The sequence below is a fragment of the Eschscholzia californica genome, unplaced genomic scaffold, assembly GCF_041429995.1.
Source record: "Eschscholzia californica isolate CP2 unplaced genomic scaffold, dmEscCali1.0.p SCAF_4, whole genome shotgun sequence".
Classification (NCBI taxonomy): Eukaryota; Viridiplantae; Streptophyta; class Magnoliopsida; order Ranunculales; family Papaveraceae; genus Eschscholzia; species Eschscholzia californica.
The window spans coordinates 46,700,564-46,720,312 of NW_028238461.1; the positions used below are offsets into that span (position 1 = coordinate 46,700,564).

At 35.1% G+C, this 19,749-nt stretch overlaps 4 protein-coding genes across 5 annotated transcripts; 1 reads left to right on the forward strand and 3 right to left on the reverse strand.

Annotated features, from left to right (window-relative positions):
- Window positions 1-33: 33 nt before the first annotated feature.
- On the reverse strand, window positions 34-3,258 carry LOC147545303 (uncharacterized). Its single transcript, XM_086633229.1, has 6 exons — window positions 2,693-3,258; window positions 2,079-2,341; window positions 1,343-1,555; window positions 1,146-1,236; window positions 699-954; window positions 34-598 (listed from the first exon to the last, which is right to left on the reverse strand). The coding sequence occupies exons 1-6, from the start codon at window positions 2,944-2,946 to the stop codon at window positions 269-271; spliced, it is 1,407 nt and encodes a 468-aa protein (XP_086489355.1). The 5' UTR covers window positions 2,947-3,258; the 3' UTR covers window positions 34-268.
- Window positions 3,259-4,455: 1,197 nt separating this feature from the next.
- Window positions 4,456-5,178, forward strand: YCF37 (homolog of Synechocystis YCF37). The gene has a single exon (XM_086637784.1). It carries the CDS (start codon window positions 4,486-4,488, stop codon window positions 4,939-4,941), a length of 456 nt encoding a protein of 151 aa, XP_086493910.1. The 5' UTR covers window positions 4,456-4,485; the 3' UTR covers window positions 4,942-5,178.
- A 1,871-nt stretch (window positions 5,179-7,049) lies between these two features.
- Window positions 7,050-8,990, reverse strand: LOC147545305 (allene oxide synthase 1, chloroplastic-like). Its single transcript, XM_086634394.1, has one exon. The coding sequence runs from the start codon at window positions 8,758-8,760 to the stop codon at window positions 7,294-7,296; it is 1,467 nt and encodes a 488-aa protein (XP_086490520.1). The 5' UTR covers window positions 8,761-8,990; the 3' UTR covers window positions 7,050-7,293.
- A 2,444-nt stretch (window positions 8,991-11,434) lies between these two features.
- Window positions 11,435-15,976, reverse strand: LOC147545306 (wall-associated receptor kinase-like 14). Of its 2 annotated transcripts, XM_086634396.1 has the most exons (4): window positions 15,107-15,913; window positions 14,879-14,974; window positions 12,936-13,013; window positions 11,435-12,730 (listed from the first exon to the last, which is right to left on the reverse strand). In XM_086634396.1, exons 1-4 carry the CDS (start codon window positions 15,606-15,608, stop codon window positions 11,508-11,510), a joined length of 1,899 nt encoding a protein of 632 aa, XP_086490522.1. In that variant the 5' UTR covers window positions 15,609-15,913; the 3' UTR covers window positions 11,435-11,507. The 2 variants fall into 2 exon arrangements, with proteins under 2 accessions (XP_086490522.1, XP_086490523.1); XM_086634397.1 differs by having other exon boundaries at window positions 14,879-15,976.
- Between the last annotated feature and the right edge of the window lie 3,773 nt (window positions 15,977-19,749).

Sequence of the window (19,749 nt, forward strand, 5' to 3'; positions counted from 1 at the left end):
AATATATCAAAATCAGATGTAGAAGACGGAAAGTTGATAAGAACAACAAAATAAGGTACTATCGTATACGGTGAAAACAAATCCAATACTAAAATAAGTTTCCATGGGAACAGAAAACATTCAACTTGTAGAATAACCATCCATGTAACTGACAGAAATAGTCTCGATCAGAGTGAGCCGGGCAACACAACAGAAAAACAAAGCTTCAATTTCCCACTATTGGGTCTATACTAAGCTAGTAATGCCTCACTTCAGAAATCAGAACCCCTTAAGAACCACTACCTTCGCCATTACCAAGTGATGGCTTCTTCACCTTGCTTGGTTCTGCTGGGGTCATCAGTACTCGCTTAACACCTCGACCTACAACGCCAAGATGTGTCACACAACTGCTGCTACTACTACTTCCGTTTGTGTGAGCTGTAGAAACAGTTGGAGAGTCGATATCCCCATTGTTGCTGGTGTTCATACCCTTCTGTGAAGAACTTACCACTGGTAAAGATGCATTCTTCTCGTTGCCTTTTGCCCTTTCAGAAACCATTTTCAGAACATCTGACAATGCCGAAGTCGGGTATAATACTAGCTGCTGAAGATCTTCCAGCTGCAATTTTCAAGATGTTAAGTTACATAGATTGCACTTAATAAAACTTATCAAGAATGTTGAAATGTAATAAAGATGTGGTTTCCGGGTAACAAAAAACCTTCTTTTCTAACTCGGTGGACAGGCCTGTGAGAGTCTCAATTTCATTTTCCTTATCTGAGGCAGGACCAGACTCTGACCCAACATTCTGCTCTGAGTTAGGAACAACTACTGCCGATGTTGAACTTGTTGATCCCTTCATTTCGTCTGCAAGACGTTGTAGACGAGCCTGACAAACAGATATAGCTTTCTTGCAGTAGGGAATTGCTTCTTCAGGTTTTGAACCAACTTCCAGAACCAAACATATCCTAAAATTTCTGGGTTTCTAGTTAAGGTTATCATCTTCAAGTTGTCAATCCAGGAGGATGCCCATAGGGTAACCAAAAATAAAGAACGGCAGTGTGAAAATTCTATGCATTTAGCCCTTTTCATTGAACAGCACTACGCAAAAATATATGAATGAAGCTATTCAAATATGGACAAGATTTTACACTCCAAAAGTGGATACAGTTCAGCGATTTGCCGATTGTCAGGTTCTACCAATCGCCCCAAAATGGAAAGCGCGTTCAAATAATCGTTTAGAGAAGTCTCAATGTCCTCTACAAGATAGAAAACAACCCATTAGAAATTGTATATACGTAACTTCTCTAGATAAAACGAATATAAGACGTAGACAAATATAAGTCAAAAAGAAGATGTAGTGACCTCTTTCCAAAGCAACCTCCCCCAAGGCTGATAAGATATCCACTTTTTCAATAGTATCATTTGGGTTCTTTTCGGCAATTGCTCTTGCGAGATCTAGCATTTTCCACGCCAAGTCTAGGTCAGAGTCGTCTTCATCTGGATCTGCCAGATCCTCATCTTCACCTCCTTTACCTTCATTTTCTACTTGATCTTTCTCATCAGCACCTTCTTCAACTGAAAATAAAGAAAATACAGGAAATGCAGAAAGTTCCTCACTTGAGCACAACTTACAAAATGAAGTCATAGTTTCACCGAATGAATTAATTCGAAACCATTATTGTCAAAACAGTAGAGACATAAGAAAATCATGGTCACCAGTTTTCTTATTTTCCTGTCAAGCCAACATATAAGATCATTTGCTATTTCTTCATCTGTCAAAAATGTTTTCCCTGCTATAATATGACATAATGGGACACCGACAAATAACGATTGGAGTCCTTTTTTTCTGCCATGCCGTGAAGTGAAATTGTATGGTATGTTAGTTACAGCATAGGGGTGTAAGGGCGTTAAGATTTGCTTAGAAGTCAGTTTAAGTAAGTGATACGTAGAGGGACAGCCATATGTGAAACGCATTCATACTTCATCATGGTCCAAATCACTCAATCATGCTGGGTAACACCGTTAACATAAATAAGCCGAAACAATAACATATCCAAGATACTACATAATGGGTTATATCATGATAATAGATGCATACCATCGTCTTCGTCTGTCTCATCATCACTCGAATCACTATCTTGTTTAGCTTCAGAAACAGTAGAAGATGCAACTTGTTCATCAGCCTCGTCTTTGACAGTCTCTACAGAAGAGCCTTTGTTGGGAACTTCTTCAGTAGAAGCCTCCTTCTTAGGCACAACCCCTAATGGATCAGCTTCTTCTTGGGCTTTGTATAGCAGGGCACATCCGTATTTATAGTATGCAGTTGAACACTCCGGAGAAAGTTCGCCAAAACTTGCAACTCTGAACACATTGAGAATCATTAACGAAGTGATTTTGCAACATTGAATTGCTCCCTCATTCAGCATTCAGTATATAAATATCACAAAGAAAAAAAATCGAATCTTTAGCCATACTAGTCATGTTCTGTTGTTATTTAGGGTTCTGGCCTGTACTAGCTCGAATGAGCTAATCAAAATATGTTTAAACTGCAGTAATACAATTAGGGTTTTGTGCTAATATTATGAGTGTTGATCATGAAATGGAGCATATTAGTTTGGATTTCGGGGAGGGATAATTAGGCAGTTAGAAAGCTAAGTAAAACAAAGGAATACGAAATGAAAAGAAAAATAATTAAGAAGAGTAAACCCTAACTTGATTTCAACAGCGCGACTGAAGCATTCAGCGGCTTCGGAGAAATCACCATCTTTCATGGCTTTTGATCCTTTATCCATTAAGTCAGAAGCATCGTCTAGGGTTTTACCAGAAGATTCTCCAGCTTCAACTACTACCTCATTTTCTTTTGCCTCCGATGTGGTTGACGCTGGAGTTTCTTCAACTTCCTTCGGGGGGTTTTCAGGTTCCTTGGTGAAGGTTTCCGAAGGTACAGACGTCGGAGTTCCTTCCATGGCCGATCAGATAGAGAAAGAGGAGATGAGTGGGTTTTCCTTTTCCCGGTTCAAAAACCCTTTTAAACGAGAGGTTCCCCAAAATATAAAGAAGAATTGGAAGGTCCATCACGATAGACCATGTTTTTGATGAAAAATCACGATAGACCATTATCTTTCCAGCCCTGATGCTATGCCCGGGCAGTGGCACAGCTCTAGGCTGAATCCCGGCCGGCTGATGTGTCAGGCATAGATTAGAGAAAACTTTTTAAACTTTCTCTCTCTAAATCTATGTCCGGTCCGGATGATGTGTCGACCATAGCATCATTAATCTTATCTTTCAACAAAGACCAATTTTTGTTATAGTGGTGGAGTTCAGGAGCAAGACCAATGTGATAGATTTTTATACACCATGCAATGGTCGATTTGGATGTAATATGTTTATATGAATAAATGATGGATTTTCATCTCAATCGATTTTAGTCTTGTGAGTTATGACTTTAGGGTTTCTGATATAGGTGTACTGTCACAGGAACAAGACCAAATGTCTTTCGAGAACTTCTATTCATCTCTCCATTTTGGTCCCTCCCTTAGCCCTCCGTCGATGTGGCAACATATCACTTGAGTGTGGAGCAATTGGAGAGAGAATTGTGAGAAAATATACTCCAGCGATACGTTGCCACAACGGTGGAGGGCTAGGGGAGGGATCAAAATGGAGGGATAAATAGAATTTTTGGTCCCTCCCCCAGCCCTCCGCCGTTGTGGCAACGTATCACTGGAGTATATTTTCTCACAATTCTCTCTCCAATTGCTCCACACTCAAGTGATATGTTGCCACATCGGCGGAGGGCTGAGGGAGAGACCAAAATGGAGGGATGAATAGAAGTTCTCATGTCTTTATATATTTAAAAAGATAATGTATTTGCGTTGAAAGAGAAATAAGAAAAATAATCTATTTAACAAGTGTTATCATTAGACTTTTGTGCAAGTTAAGTTGGAAATAAAAAAAAAAATTGAACAAAAGTTGAATATTAAAACTAAATAACAAAGAATCTCAAATTCATTTGCAGTTCGACTACTAAGTTATTGTCGCAACTTTCTACGAGTAATGACGAAGAAAAAAAAAAATCAAATTTGTATAGATATGAAGTGGAATAATTTCATAAACGGGATTGTCTTTCATTTTCTTATGTTCTCTCATATCCTCTTCATTTTTTGTTAAATTTGAACTCATAAAGACTTGAATGGAATAGAGTTTTTGTTTAAAACAATGTTAGAGGAAAATTACAAATCAAAGTTTACTTCAAACTTAAACGAAATCAACCATCTTGGTTTTTTAGGAGAAGAATCAACCACGTGAACTTTTGTGAGTGACTAACAAGACTAAACGGTTGATAAGAAATGTTGTCAACTTGTGGTTGGGGAATCAAGCAAGAAAAAGCGCTGTTTCGTAAATTTGAAACAAATGTGAGGAGAAATTTGTAACTATAACATTGAATATATAGAAGAGGCTAAGAAGGAAGAGGATGAGAGACTCCCAGAGAAAGAAAGAAAGAAGCTATGGTTTCTTCAACTCTTCTCCAAAGTTTCTCTCTTCCCTCTGTTTCCTCCACCACTACCCAATCCACTAAACCCACCTCTAAATCTCAACCCACCAGTAGTACTCTTCTCAATCGAAGACAGTCGTTAATTCTGTTAACGTCCTCGACAGCTCTTACAGCAGTTGATAATTTGACAGCTAGAGCTCAAGACATTCCACTATTTGGAATTAGAAAGAAGCTAGTCAAAGTCGAGGAAGAAGCTGAGGAAATTCTCAAGGAAGGAACCCAAGCGGCCGAGAAGGGAATTGAAGCTGCCGAAAAAGGAGTTGAAACGGCGGAGAGAGAGATCGAATCTGCTGTTAGTTTTAATGGGTTAAGTCAGGCTGGGGTGGTAGTTGGAGCTGAAGTTTTAGGAGTTCTTGTTGCTACTTCAATTGTTAATGGGATTCTTGGGCCTGAGAGGGTAAAAACTTAAAATTTTAGTTGAAATTTGTGTTCTTAATCTAATTTCGCAATGGGGTTTTGAATTGTAATTGTTTTTAAGTATATAATTTGAGTTTGTATAAGAAAATGTGGAATGGGGATTGATTTTCATGGGTGGGATGGGTGTTTGGTTTAGTCTTTTTGGGTTTGATTTTAAGAATGTCACTAATTTTGTTCTTAAACTATAATATCAAATAAATAAAATTGTAACATCTCTTTTCAAGCCTAAGTTGTGTTCGTGTTAACGTTTATGAAAGGTCTCATATACTATTTCACCAAAATAAAGTTGTTCCATAGGACATATGGTAACACTCCTTGTGTTTTTTTCAAAAGCTCATGCGATTCTTTCTCATCAAAGACCTCAAATGAGAATGTAGGTGACACTAATGTTTTGTCTGATCCTAATACAGTCGTTTATGAGAATGTAGGTGACACTAATTTTTTCAGGGTAAAAACTCTGAAATCCAACGATGACCTCTCTCTCAGATCATTCTCGTCAAGGGTACCTTCATTGAGAATATGAAACACATGGTTTCTTGAAAATATATTCCCTATGATGAGGTGAAGATGGAGATGAAATGTTCTTTATGAAGAAGTTTAACAACTACCTTGGTCATAATCAATTGACCAATTCATGTAACTTATATTTGGGAATGGCTAATACTTGTGCTCCTGTAACTCCCAAAAAGTTTAGCCCCTTTCCAAAAGGAAAGTTAAAAAAACGACCCGGTGAATTAGTTGAAGGCCTATCCTTTCCTCATAAGGTCCCTCTAAAACTTACCTGACCGGGTTCGTTAACACTTTTAGGTGGCGTCTTTAAAACTTGGGTTCGGTTTGGGGAATTCAAGTGCCATATTAGTCAAAAGCACACTATGTTGGGTTTTGTAAGTAATTCTAATGTTGCTTCTAAAACTTTCTTTCCCCTCAGAAACTAATATTGAGCTCAAAGAATGTAATACGGAAGACAAAGACGGTAAATATTGAATACTATAAACAAGAAATTGGGCCTCCTGTTTTCTTCTGATAAAAAAACAAATTATGTTTTTCTCCTTCTAGACACCATATAAAGTTTAGAAATAGGTTTGAAGGACAATTCTAAAGCACTCTCACTTTCTATGCCTGATTGACCTTTGTATCTAAGGTAATTTTCAATAAACCCCTAAGATTTAGAATTTCTTAGTTTCCAAGTCTGAAGAGTTTCGTGAGGGAAAGTGGGAAAGCTAGCCTATATAGTTTGAGAAACAATTCTAAAGTTTTCATCGATTTTTGTCTATTAAATCATCAATTTAGTTTAGGTTTAGCCTTTCCAGTTTCTGTATTTGATGTTTGAAGTTGGTTTTGATGGTTTTCAATTAGTTTTTGGGAAAGAATTCTAGAGAAAGTACAAATTTGTCAATCTTGTTTGTCTTGCGAAGCTTTGCAATCTGGTTTGCAAAACTTTGCAATCCCGTTGGCACTGCTTTGCAATCTGGTTTGCCTTGCAATGACTTTGCAAAGCTTTGCACACACTTTGCAATCTGGTTTGCAATGCTTTACAATCTCGTTTGCACTACTTTGCAATGACTTTGCAATGACTTTGCAATAATTTTGTCTTTTTCCTATATTAAATAATTTACAAAAATGTCACAGGGAGCTGAAGCCTATAAAAAGTTGATAAATCATTTTTAACTAAAGACCAAAATTTTTAAGGAGTTTTGACCAAATTTCACTTACTATAAAAATCATTCAAATACCTGTTTAATTAGATTCCATCTACCAAATACAATTTAAAAGTTTGCAACAAAAAAAATACAATTTAAAAGTAAAATGAGTCTATTATAAGAGTTATATATTTTTGTGTTTTCTTATGTGAACCTAATAATAACAAATATTAGTATATGTTAATAATGTGTTCACATGTTATTACTCAAGTTATGTAAGATATCTTTCAACAAAAAAAAATATGTAAGGTATCTCTCTCCCTATTAATATGAGTAGGAAGGGTCTCAATTATTATGGTTAGGTTGGTTGACCCTATATTGTATTTATTCTATTTAACAAATATCATAGTCTTGCTTTTATTTCTCAAAAATTAATTATTGGCCCCTCAATAATTATATCTTTTCACATAATTGATGCCCCATATCTATAATTAATAAACAAACTTTTATCTAGATCTGATAACAATACATTATTACACAAGCAAACAAATTGGATCACATCCATTCCTTGTAAAAATACCAAATAAATAGAAGGAAATAAACATACTTATTTTGGGTAAGATCCAACGGCTAAGATAAACAGATCAGTCGATCGAAATTGGTCATCTCAATCCTTCACATGTATTGATGAGAATGGAAATGTTTTAGTTAGTTGCTTTGGTCAACGATTTGACCTTGACTAATGAACCCAACAGCAATTTACCAATTTCAACTGTAAATGTGTCGTACCGAAGGAAAAATTCAACTAGCATCAACCTTGATAACAAAACCACCAAATTCTTAGCGGGACACTGTTTATTATCAGCCGTCGGATTCTCAGTTTCACGTTCGTTTGACCAGTAAACATATTTCAACATTTTCTCACCTTCTTCACCCATAAATCTAGTAGCTACAAATTCCTCGGGATTCTCAAAAACTTTAGGATCTTTAGTAGCAATTGGTTGATACCCAAATAACATCTCCCCTTTTTTCACTTGAAAACGAGCTTCGTGACTTTGAATAACGAAATCTGTTTTCGCTTTAGCATATTGATATGGTACAGGCGGTTCTATTCTAAGTGCTTCATAAACCACTGACTTAGTCAACTTCATCTTCTCAATTCCTGAAAAAGTAACTTTCCCATTTTCAGATTTAACAACTGTTCTAATTTCTTCAGCTAATTCTTCATGTAATTTTGATCCTCCTAATCCAACCCATTTCATTAAAGCTGGAAATAGGGTTTTCATACCACCATAAGCATTAAACCCAGCAAGAAAAACAAGATTATGACAAGTTTCATCTTTTGAAATACCCATTTCCTCTGCTTCTTCAAGAATTGAAGAAGCAGCAGAGGAATTATAAATCACATCATAAACCTTCTGATAATCAGATTTCACAAGAAATGATGGTAATGGAAAAGTATGTAAAATCAAATCTTCAACAACACTTAAAATCTTGGGTACCCCTAGAGTAATCAATGGATGAAGAGTGAATAACAACCATTTTGTGATAATCTTAGGACCTTGATTTCCAATTTTTGTATCTTCTGGATTGATATTGAATAACAATCTGAAAACAAAATTGAATGCCATATCATCATTTAATGAATTGAAATTAGCTAATTTCTTATCAGAATCAAGATCAATTTCGATTTTATCGAAAAGTTGAGAGAATGAAGATTGAGCTACAGGGATGAATTGATCATGGGTAGAAGAAAGTAGATTTAGAAATAGGGTTTTGAGTTTATGATGATTAGGTTCAGAAGGATCAAGATAAGCACAAGTTCTATAACCACCAGTTAAAGAAGTTGAAGGCATGTAAGTTCCATCAAGTACATTTTTTTTCTCAACTTTTGATAGATCAAAAAGGATTGGGAAAGTGAGGGCATTAGCTATGACAATGACTTTAGGGTTTGGAACCATGAATTGAGCAGGAAGCATATTTGTTCTAAAAACAGTCGAATTGTATTTTTCAATACGAGATTTGATGAATTCATCATGACCTTCGAAGTAATTGTAATCGTAACGGTCTTTAATCGGACCGAAAAACGGAAGACCGTAGTCTCCTGGGATCTCTCTCATTGGTAAAGACTCGCCGGAAGATTCTGAAATAAGGGTTTGATCCGAAGCCATTACTAAAGATAGATAGACAAATTGATAAACAGACAGATAGACAGACGAAGCGATATTTAGGTTTAGTTTTATTTTATGAAAATGAAGAGGTATAAATTGAGAAAGAAGTGCTTGAAGAGGGAGATTATGGAAGGGTGGTTAGGTTTATTTATTGAATTTTATATTTTGTATCGTGTCGGTTAGTTGGTACGTCTGAGTTTTCATACACCTGGTTTAAATTATAAGTTTAAACCATGTGTCTTTAGTGTCTTTTGTTTATTTTCTATCTTTTTCCCCTCTATGCCTACCAAAGTCGAGGTGATCTTGTTTATTTGTCTATAGATAATGATGGAGATGATGGCATTTTGCGAAAATTGTTTGAAAGCTTTTTATCAAATGTTATTACAATAATAATCCACTTCAAGAAATTATTTTGTCCGTCTTCTTTTGTAGTTTATCTCGAAGTCACTTTAGAATCGGTTTGTGAAGGTGGCAAAATACTATCTTGATTTACCTCATGAAATTGAAGTGAAACTAACTAGTACCAACACCAAAGATATTTTGATAATGTCATTTTCAGATGTTTCTTTGTAACAATATTTAGATCTGTCTTTCATTTGAATTTATATTTTATTATTTTTATTGAATATCTCTTAAAGCATACGTAATATTGTTAATTGCATAAATCACGCTATTATAGTGTACTATTTTATCTTATCGTGGATTATTTAACTAATTATAATTAATTAGAACCCAACTTTGACATTGTAGGTTAGTTGAGTACTTGGACTTGTGGATAAACTACCAATACTATGAATTAGATTAAATACCAATTATCAGGATACTCGGTTAGCTAAGATTAAATCCAATTTTGAGGGAAATTCTTTTAATTATTTAATATGACACTAGCTAATATGGGTACCAAACGTGAGTGATCATCATTAATACTTTTGACTTACATGTTATTATTAATTAATAACACTCCTTATTTCTAATATATCTCCACCAAAAGAGTAATCAAGTGCTAACTCTTTATCTTTTTAAACTTAAACCTTTCTTACTAATTGAAGAACGGTTATCCTTGTACGTCATGAATTTACCTTTCATACCTAATCTTCTTTCTGATCTCATAAGGTCGTAACTAACGCCATTATCGTAAGACAAAACTCTTCAATTATGTGATGATATAAGTGGTAATATAGTTATATCTATAGGTTGTGGATATTAGAATTCAAATTTTACTGTTTTAAAAGATATTAGCTTTATAAATTAAGATGAGAAAGAAAGGTGGAAGTAAAGAAATGAAAATCACAAAGACAACAAAATTTAAAATATAATTGAACACATCAATAATTACAATTATATTAAAATACGAATTATTAAGATTTCATATAAGATATTGTTCTTGTTTTCTAATTACAAGTGGTACTTATAAAGAAAAATGGAGAATACCAGCGTGAGTTTTCATTTGGTTTCATGAATATAATTGGAGAAAACCAGCAAGAGTATTCGTTTTCGTTTGCTTTCATGATATAATCGTGCCTCCATCTTTTTAAATAAGAAAGTGGGTCTTTTTAAATAAGAAAGTCAGGTGATCCACGTCCACCTATGTTGAGAAGAGAAACAAGAAACAAAAGTTGCTACCATCTAGATTGTCATTAAGAACTTGGGCCAGATGGGCACCAATAATCGATAACAATGTTACTAGAATTGTCCACTACCTTTCGTGTAGCGGTTGGACACCCCTCTTAAGTCAATGAAGTCGTGGGACCGAGTCTCGGTGGAAACAGTTTGCCATTAAAATTTATCTTACGTAATTTAGGCAATATATAAAATAAATAATATAATAAATTTGTCGGACTTTAGGCCTCTTTCATGTTGTCGGGGTTTAGGCCTCTTTCATGTTGTCGGGGTTTAGGCCTCTTTCATTATGGTTTAAATTAGACGGTTACCGTACTCATCACATCTTCATGGTGTATCAAAGCCTTGTCACGACTAGCGTAGATCTTAGTCGATTTCTCAAAAAAAAAAAAAGACAATTTTACTAGAAACAATGTAAGTAGTCTGATTAGTTTCACCAACAATCTGTTCTATACTACTCCTAGCATATATTATATCTCATTTTTCTTAGAAATATAGTAAATATGGAAACAAATACAGATTGCCACAATAACAAAATGAAACTATTATTGACACTTCAATAATTACAATTATATTGAGTGATTTTATATAAGATTTTATTTTATTTTTCTAATTACAAGTGGTACCTATAAATAGAAAATAATTGGAGCAGACCATGTTTTTTTTTATGAAAGAGAGCAGATCATGTTGGTTTTCATCTTCGTTTGATTTCATGATATATATAATTGTGCCTCATTTCTTTTTTTAAATAGTAAAGTCAAGTGATACACATTTGAAGTCAGATGCCAAAAATAAGTACTATATAATTGAATGGAGTTGTTAAAAATGTTAATGTATCACATGGCCGGCCAATGTCGTACCTGGGGACCATTTTGTACGTGTTATGTGTGAGAAAATAGATATGGTTAAAAATTTGTAGTTGTGAATAAGTTTTCCCATGTTAAAATAGTTAGGGCTACCAGTTGTTATCGCCTTTAGGGTTGTTGTCATAGCATACGACCATTAGACCAGGGACATACCTGTTGCCTGTTGGACATATCTGATAAGCAGGAGAGACAACCAATATAGTAGTCCTTTAAAATACGGCCTTTCTTTATACATCTGGTTCAAATCGCTTCTTTTTTCAGTTAGTGAAATACATTGTACAACAAACTGTTAGCCGACGGTGAAGATTCTTCACTCAACCAAATCTCCTGCAGCGATACACGGGGAGTTTCATTTATCTCGTCATCAGAAACTACAAAACTCCGGAGTTTAGGCACTGTCAAGTCTAGTTTCTTCACATCCACATTATTAACGATTATATTCAACGACTTCTCGTTCAAAGGACTACATACGCTTAACCTGATTTGTTCGAGCTCAGCTGACACTTCCAACATAGAAGGTCTAGTTTCACTGTGAAATGCAAGACATCTAAATGCTAACTCACCCACCTTATGTAACGATGAAAGTGTCCAGTCATCTTTATGTTGATTGATAAATGGATCTATTATCTCATTCAAACAACCCTTTCTGATCTTTTCCATGGCATAACCAGCTAAATTTATCTCGTTCGGAGGTCGAGAAAAGTCAACCACCTTTAATCCTGTTATTATCTCCAATAAAACAACCCCAAAACTGTAAACATCACTTCTATCTGAGAGGTGAAAGTTCTGATGGTATTGAGGATCAAGATAACCTGGTGTTCCTTGTGGGGCGGTCGATATATGGGATAACTCAGTCATACCAAATCTAGAAAGACCAAAATCCGCGACTTTTGAGTTCAGGTTGGAATCTAGTAGTATATTGGTTGACTTGACGTCTCTGTGATATATCGGTGGATCTAAAGCAAAGTGGAGATGAGCAATGGCTTGAGCAGTTTCACTAGCAATAGCAAGACGAGTTGCCCAAGGGAGGCCAGTGCCTCTTTCTTTCTGTAAATGCTCGGATAGGGTTCCATTGGACATGAACTCGTAAACAAGTATTTGTTCACCTCTCTCTATACAAAAACCTAAAAGACGAACTAGATTCGGGTGTGTTACCGATGATAAGAGCTTGATCTCATTCACAACTTGCTCAATGCTATCCCCGTCTCGATATCTAATCCTTTTTATTGCAACCCACTCGTCATTGTGGAGTTTTCCTGCATAAACTGTACCATAAGCACCCGTTCCTAGCATGTATTTCTCAGAGAATCCATAGGTTGCATGTTTGATTTCTTTGTATCTATAAAATGGGAGACTGCCACTGCCTCCAGCATCTGTAAATAACTTTTTGGTGTTCTTCCTGATTTTTGAAGAAGTAGATCGCTGTCTAATTCTATAACAGAGAAAAGCCGAAGCAGCCATCAAAGAAGCTCCACCAACAAAACCTGATATAAAGAGATTTTCATATTTCAAAACTGATTTCATGAGGAGAATCTCTAGTTTCTGCATTAGACAGTTCTAGTTAGTAAGTGAATCATAATTTAAACTTTAAAGAATTCCAGCTGACTTAGACCAGCAAGTCTCGTAACTCCAATTCGCTATAGATACATCACTCCTTTTCTTTATATCGAGTATTATGTTATTCCGTACCTGCAATCAGAACAGCAAGTCGAGCGGTTCCACCACATTGACTAGACAAGTACTTTCTAGGATTGCATTTGGAAGTAGCTGTTCAAGTGACATAAAGAAAAATGAAAGCTTAGTCAGTAGAGGTCACATAAGCTTTATTCTAGTCGCACTTCGAATAGCTACGCAAGTGGAAAAGTAATAAAAATCTCATGTATTCACCAGCTTAAATGACTCTTCAGTTCATGGGTGCTTTGGCTATTGATTTGAATGCTTAAGGTTTTTAAACACAACCATATCTTAATAGAAAATGGGAAGCCTGTAATAAGTAAGCACTATCTACAGAAAAAGCACAGAGATCTTGTTGAAGCTATCCCCTATAGTAAGATGGTTCTGAATTGAGCAATATTTAGTTATCTACCATCAAGTTTCGAAATTAACCTTCCACCAAGATTTTGGTGCCCAGCAATACAATTCGGATAATCGGATTCACCAGTAAAAGTGCTCATCTTGGCTCGATCCATTATAGTAAAATTTTGACACCCATGAAACTAGTGTGGTCTTTGGCAAACAGAACATCATTACTAGGGTGGTCTTTGGCAAGCTTTTGGTGCCCAGCGATACAATTCGGATAATCGGATTCACCAGTAAAAGTGCTCATCTTGGCTCCATCCATTATAATAAGATTTTAAAACCCATGAAATTAGTGTGGTCTTTGGCAAACCGAAAAACTACAAAGTCTCTTTGAACATCATTACTAGAGAACAAAAAGAATTCCATTTTTTTAACGAAATCATCTCCAATGATGTTGAAATCTTTGTGCACAAAAGAATGTAGTAAAAGAGAAAAAGTAAGGTTTGGTTGAGTAGTTGAATTAGTGTTCACACTAATTATGTTTAAAAAAAGTATCTTTAACGAGACCTTGATTGATTAGGTGGGAGGAAAATATTGTTTACTTCAACAGTCAATGATCAAAAGGATGAACTCTCACTTCTTCAACACAGTTTGTCAAATATCTGACATCAGTCATCCGATAAATATACCTAACAAATGAAGCATATCCATCTATTTATTTACATAAAAGTGGAATCAATAGCTCCAAACTCCAAAGAATCCATCACCCTTTCCTTTTTACCATGTGCAGAACTCATTGTGGGCAAATAGAAATGCAGAATGTTAGGCGACACCCATAAGGAGTTACTCCAGTTTTATCGCCAATAAAGTCAAAAAGTTTTTTTTATATTGTAATTACTTTTTCTAAATTCTAATATGCAAATATAGTGTTAACATTAAGCGTAATAGGAACAATTCTAAGTATGGAACTCTCGATACTAAGTGTTAATATATGATTTAAGTATTTATAAGCTTCCAGACTCTAGAAACTAGAGGATTCTACTTATCACATTGTTGTATCTAACTCGAACACGATCCTAGCATGACAGTTGTCTCGTAATTTTGCAAGATCCCCACCTGCTCTTGCGCACTTGTTTTGGCACGGGAATGAAATGTGATTACAAACAATCACTTCCTAAAATGATGATTAGTACGCAAGAATTAACGAGGAATTGTATTCAAAGAGGAAATGTTTTTCCTCTTAAAAGTGATCCTAAACTCAAGAGAGGCGGGTTCGCGATTTTGTTTCCCTTGAAATTGTCAATTGAATAACAATATCAATCTCTACCAATGGTATTGCTGACCAAACCAAACAATATAGTAAGTTATAGCGATTAACAAATGACATTAGAAAATTGCTATTACGATAATTACATTCATTTGCCTTTTCTCATAATAGAAGATTAGGTTTGAAAAATCAATTGTTTCAGGTGGAATTATTCAACAAATATGAGCATATGACCCCAGAGCTCACGGATTTGAATTATTATGTTTATGGAAACTAATTTCTAGGTCAAGATTCAAACATGACATTAATCAGTAAAACATAAAATTATCTAGGGTTTGGAACGTACCTTTTGAACAACCACGACCAGCAAGAAATCCATCTCCTTGATAACCTTCAGAGCAACGACACCGATATCCTCGCCGGAAATTAACCGGAGAAATAACTTCAGTACAAATAGCATTAGAAGAACAATTACAAGTTCCTTCTAACCACCAACCTAATCTAAGCATCTGAAATTCTAACTCAATTGAAGAACTCGAATTCAAAACAGCTATCGATGAATAAATGAACTTACAACTACTCTGATTCACGTAACCTAAAGTCATGAAACTCGAATTTTCCTTTTCATTCATGGAGGAAAAACAGGACGGACGTTCACAATATTTCAAATCAAATTGAGTTCTTAATAGAGCTTCTGGAATTACACATCCGCTAGGTTTAGAACTGCAATCTTGTAGAAGTAAACCGTTCTGCCAAGCTATAGCGAAGTTTCGATTGAAAAGTGGAACCAGTGATTGAATCGAACGGTTGCATTTAGGTTGGATTTTGATGATGAGATTATCTGAGGTTAGATTTTGAACTTGGAATTCTCCGATTAAGACTTGTCCGTTTTTAGTGCAGTTTAAACGGATTTGGCAACCGTCTGAGAAACCGAACGGAAATGGAAGATGATTGAGGGAGGCGCCGCCGCCGGGACAAGATTGGATACAGGGAGGAGACGATTGAGCTGTGATTATTGATATGATTGGGAATGTTAAGTGGAAGAGAAGAGCAAAATAGAAGTGGTTTTTGTTCATGGTGAACTGAAATGAAGTGATTATAGACGAAATAAGATTAGTTTTTTGGTGGAATTCTCATTGTTTAGGGTTGACGAAAAGGATAGAAGAATTGAAAAATTCGAAGTAGTAAGCAGAAGAGGGTTAAGTTTTAATGGAGGAAAGCCTGGAAGAGAGGATTTGATTCTTCTCTGATATATAGTTCTGAAAAACTCGGAATTTCGAATTCCCCTGTTTTAAGGGACTGGAAATTTGATTTCTGCCCGTACAGATTTCGAATTTCTCTCTCTCTCAAGTAGAATAGTAGATATAAGATTTTCTTTCAGTCTAGTCTTTAATTTGTGTGAGTTTTTAAGTAGGATTAGACACGACAGATTACTTACTTGCTTGTAGAGGCAACTAATATCCACCATTCAATATATATTGGATCTAAGTTTTAAAGATAGGCAGAAATCAGACTGTGATCTAACGTGGACAACTAAATTTCGGAATTATAGTCAATAGAGTGTCTTCTTGAGATATCTCTAATTGTCCAACTCATCAATATTTGAATTATAGTCAATAGAAATTGAGTTTTGCATATAACTGATTATTCATTTACAAAAATAACTATGACACATAACTAAATAACAGAAGTTTAGAGTTTTGCATTGGAGACATACAAAAATTGAAGATCTCTATTTTCGCCACATAAGAGTGAGAATCTTAATTTGAACTTGACACATATGACAAATAAAGATTTTTTTTTTAGTTTTGCATTGGAGATGCTCTAATATTGTTAGGGGAAATTTACTTGTCTACGTCAAATTCCAGATGGATTATTCCGAATAATTTTCGGCATTGAATAGATTTCATTTGCTGAAATGGGAGAAGGAAACCAACAAAAGAAAGTGACACCTGAAAGTGTGTTTATCCAAGAGATGAGCAAATTAATAAGGCTGTTAGTTCAACAAACAAAAACAAAATTAATAAGGCTGACCAAAGATTGTAGTGGGATTTTGCAATGTGACAACTAGAGAACTAAATAAAATGTTTTGTTTTGATTATTGAATACTTCAAATGACGGAACAAAATGTAAAATAAGTTATTACAATTTAGAGAGAAAAATACTGAAAACATTATGATTTCCGTTAAAATAGTCATTTTCAAATTGACATTTGGTGCTTTCAACAAAAAAAAAAAAATTGACATTTGGTGGTTTTCATATTGACAATGAGGCCCTAAACTAGACCAAACCATTACAAGAGAGAAAATCACGGTAATAACAAGGAAAAGAAAAAGAACAAAAGAAATACAAAAATTCACAAGGGACAGAGAACAAATGAAAAGAGTGGGTCATCTAAGAATAGAAAAAGAGACTGGTCTTGTTAATTGTTATTGACTAATTAAGTCTCTTAACAAAAAAAAAAAAAAAAAGACTAATTAAGTGAAAAAACCAAAAGAATTAGAGCAATTCATGAAAGGCCACCATTTTGGGGAAAACAGAAAATTTTCCGAGAAAAACGGTGGAAAACCCAAAAAACTAAAACCAAACACAGCTCATAAGTCGCCGGCAAAAGGTCGTTGGTCGGATGGCACTGGCGACGGTCGACAACTTCATCATCTTTATCTCTCTCTCTCTTCTGCCTCACTCTCTCTTCACCCTCTCTTCTCTCTTTCTTCTGTCTTCGACGAAGGGGAGCAGCCCCTTCGCCGGAGCAAACCAGACGAGCAGATCTGGTTTGGTTTCTAGACGAAATCAGAACTCCGACGAAGGGGCGGAGGTGGAGAAAAAAAAAATTGTCGCCGGAAATGGTGGTTCGCCGGAGGGTCGCCAGAGATTGTGGTGGTAGGTGAAAGGAAGAAGAAGCTGAAAAGTATTAGGTTTTGGTTGTTTGGGAGAAACAAAAAGTTGTAATTTTTTTTTTTTTTCCACCCAAAACTTCACACCTCGAGAAATTTCTTTATTTTCCCGTAACACCGGCCTTAATGAAATTCACGTAACTGCTCTAATATACAAATTTAAGGATGAGTCTTTTTCTATACTTTCTTGTACCTTCACCAAATCTTCCTCGTCCACATTATTCTTTGGCTTTCTATTTTGCTTTCTTAAACTTAAACTTACCCTGTTGTTGTGCACTAAACTATTTTCTTTTCCTCGATGTGTCTCGTAAGTCTGAATTCTTATAAACAAACAACACCGACACGTATAATTGTTATCTTGACAGTTTCAAAACCCATTGTTCACCACCTCAAACATTATCTTGATCGATCAAAATAAACTACTTACAATTAGGATAGTAAGAGCATTTAACTTTCACAATTATCTAATGACTGCTACGGGCCATACCTCTGTTTTCCCCAAACTTCTCCCCTATTGAAGTTTTGCGAGTCTTGAATCGTAAATCGTAAGCACGCCCATAAATAACACCCAAAGATGATTTACAATTTAGGATTTAGGGGTTAGGGTTTAAAAACAGTGAATATGGAGATTCCAAGCTCCAAAAAGATGCAAACAAATACATGGATGTATGTGGACGTCACTAATCCTTGTTTTAAGTAACTCACACTAACTCCTTCACTTGCCTTTCATCATCTCAAACTGTCCCTTCTTTCTTACCTAATTTTTATACTCTCCCAACCTGCTTCTTTGGGTCAAGAACCCTACCTCTACACTTCTAAACTTTCCAATAAAATATGGTACCCAAGAAATTGCCTGTTTCCCTCCCAACTCCTACCCTTCTAAGTTTTCATAATTGAAAAAAATCGAGGTTCTTAACGACTTAACCATATGTGCAAACAATTCAGTTTAGTATTTCATTAGCAAAGAAATTAAAGTCGGAATTTGAAAGTCAGAGGTGAATACCTGTGCCAGTCAAATTCAACCATATGTGCAACATATGTACTACTTTAGCACGCGCTAAAGTATGTGCAACCATATGTACTACTTTAGCACGCGCTAACGTACGACGATGAACTTAAACAATATATATATATTCTGCCGCTGTCAACGAGAAAAGTGTTAAGTTTGTGGTTATCCCACTCAAAACTAATTGAAGTGGAGACGACCTATACAATATATTCTTGCTTGCTAGTTACCCCTTCTATTTAAGTTTTTATTTATTTATTAAAAGATTCAAATACTAGTACATCATAAAGCTACAACACAGATGAAATAAAAATATTAGCTGCTTCAACACAGCACTTAGAGCAGCATAGACAGAAACTATAAGGGTGCTTCTATAGACACGCTTTTTCTTTTTCGCTCAGCCCCCTTCACTTTCGTCACTTCTCGTGCCGTCCCAGGCAGGCCCACGGACTATTGAAGGGCGCCAAGAGAGAAGGCTATGGGAGTGAAAATCCTAAGAGATTATTTCTTCCAACAATGAGGTTACATGTATATAGGCTAAGGAAATACAATTAGGTAAATCCAAGGCCGGCCCTAGCTTTACGAGACCCAAAGGCCAAAGCGGACTATAGAGTTGGGACCCCATTTGACTAAGAAAAACATGAATTTTTCTTTACGATTTTATGATCATTTTTAACAAATGTTAACAAGAACGCAGTCATTCAGTTGAAATATATCTGCAATCAATAAAAATGTCCAAATTTTGGGGAGAATCTTTCCACTTTTCTCATTTACTTATTTTTTCTTCTATTTTTGTCTCGATTGTTATTATTTGCGAATAAATTTGTTAATAAGTTATAATGTATTATTGATGGATCAAGTGTTTCTGTTGTATAATGTCGCTTCGTTTTTGTGATTGTCATGTCTTACTTTATTTGAAAAAGAATAGAAAGATCATCATTTCCGCACAATGTAGAACCATTGGAAATGAATGACTTTTAGTTCATATTAATTAAGTATAGAAGTAAAAGTCCACAAAATGGAACTAAAAAAGTAAATATTGTACACAGGTGCAACTTATAATTGATTTTAGATCGAATTAATGATATTGGAATCCACTCGCGTTATATAAACAAAATGAAAACCTAAATAATGTATACGTGATTATAAAAAAACAGACAAAATGAAAGAAGGAACACACAAAACACAAAATAAATATAAAATTAATGAGACTAAAATCATGTTTATATAGTATAAACAAAATGATTAAGCTAAAAAGAAAAGACAAACTAAAACTTAAAATATTTTTTAACAAACACAACTTTTTTTTTTTTT

Bases quoted from the DNA above. Each gene is read 5' to 3' on its own strand.
- LOC147545306 (XM_086634397.1), bottom strand. From the start codon at position 15,608: ATGAACAAAAACCACTTCTATTTTGCTCTTCTCTTCCACTTAACATTC. The intron at 13,014-14,878 runs GTACGTTCCAAA...TCACTTGAACAG, and splicing joins TGGTCGTGGTTGTTCAAAAG to CTACTTCCAAATGCAATCCT. The intron at 12,731-12,935 runs GTACGGAATAAC...TCTTTATATCAG, and splicing joins ACTTGCTGTTCTGATTGCAG to GTTTTGTTGGTGGAGCTTCT.
- LOC147545303 (XM_086633229.1), bottom strand. From the start codon at position 2,946: ATGGAAGGAACTCCGACGTCTGTACCTTCGGAAACCTTCACCAAGGAA. The intron at 1,237-1,342 runs GTCACTACATCT...TCTATCTTGTAG, and splicing joins GGAGGTTGCTTTGGAAAGAG to AGGACATTGAGACTTCTCTA. The intron at 599-698 runs GTTTTTTGTTAC...TGAAAATTGCAG, and splicing joins CCACCGAGTTAGAAAAGAAG to CTGGAAGATCTTCAGCAGCT.
- LOC147545305 (XM_086634394.1), bottom strand. From the start codon at position 8,760: ATGGCTTCGGATCAAACCCTTATTTCAGAATCTTCCGGCGAGTCTTTA.
- YCF37 (XM_086637784.1), top strand. From the start codon at position 4,486: ATGGTTTCTTCAACTCTTCTCCAAAGTTTCTCTCTTCCCTCTGTTTCC.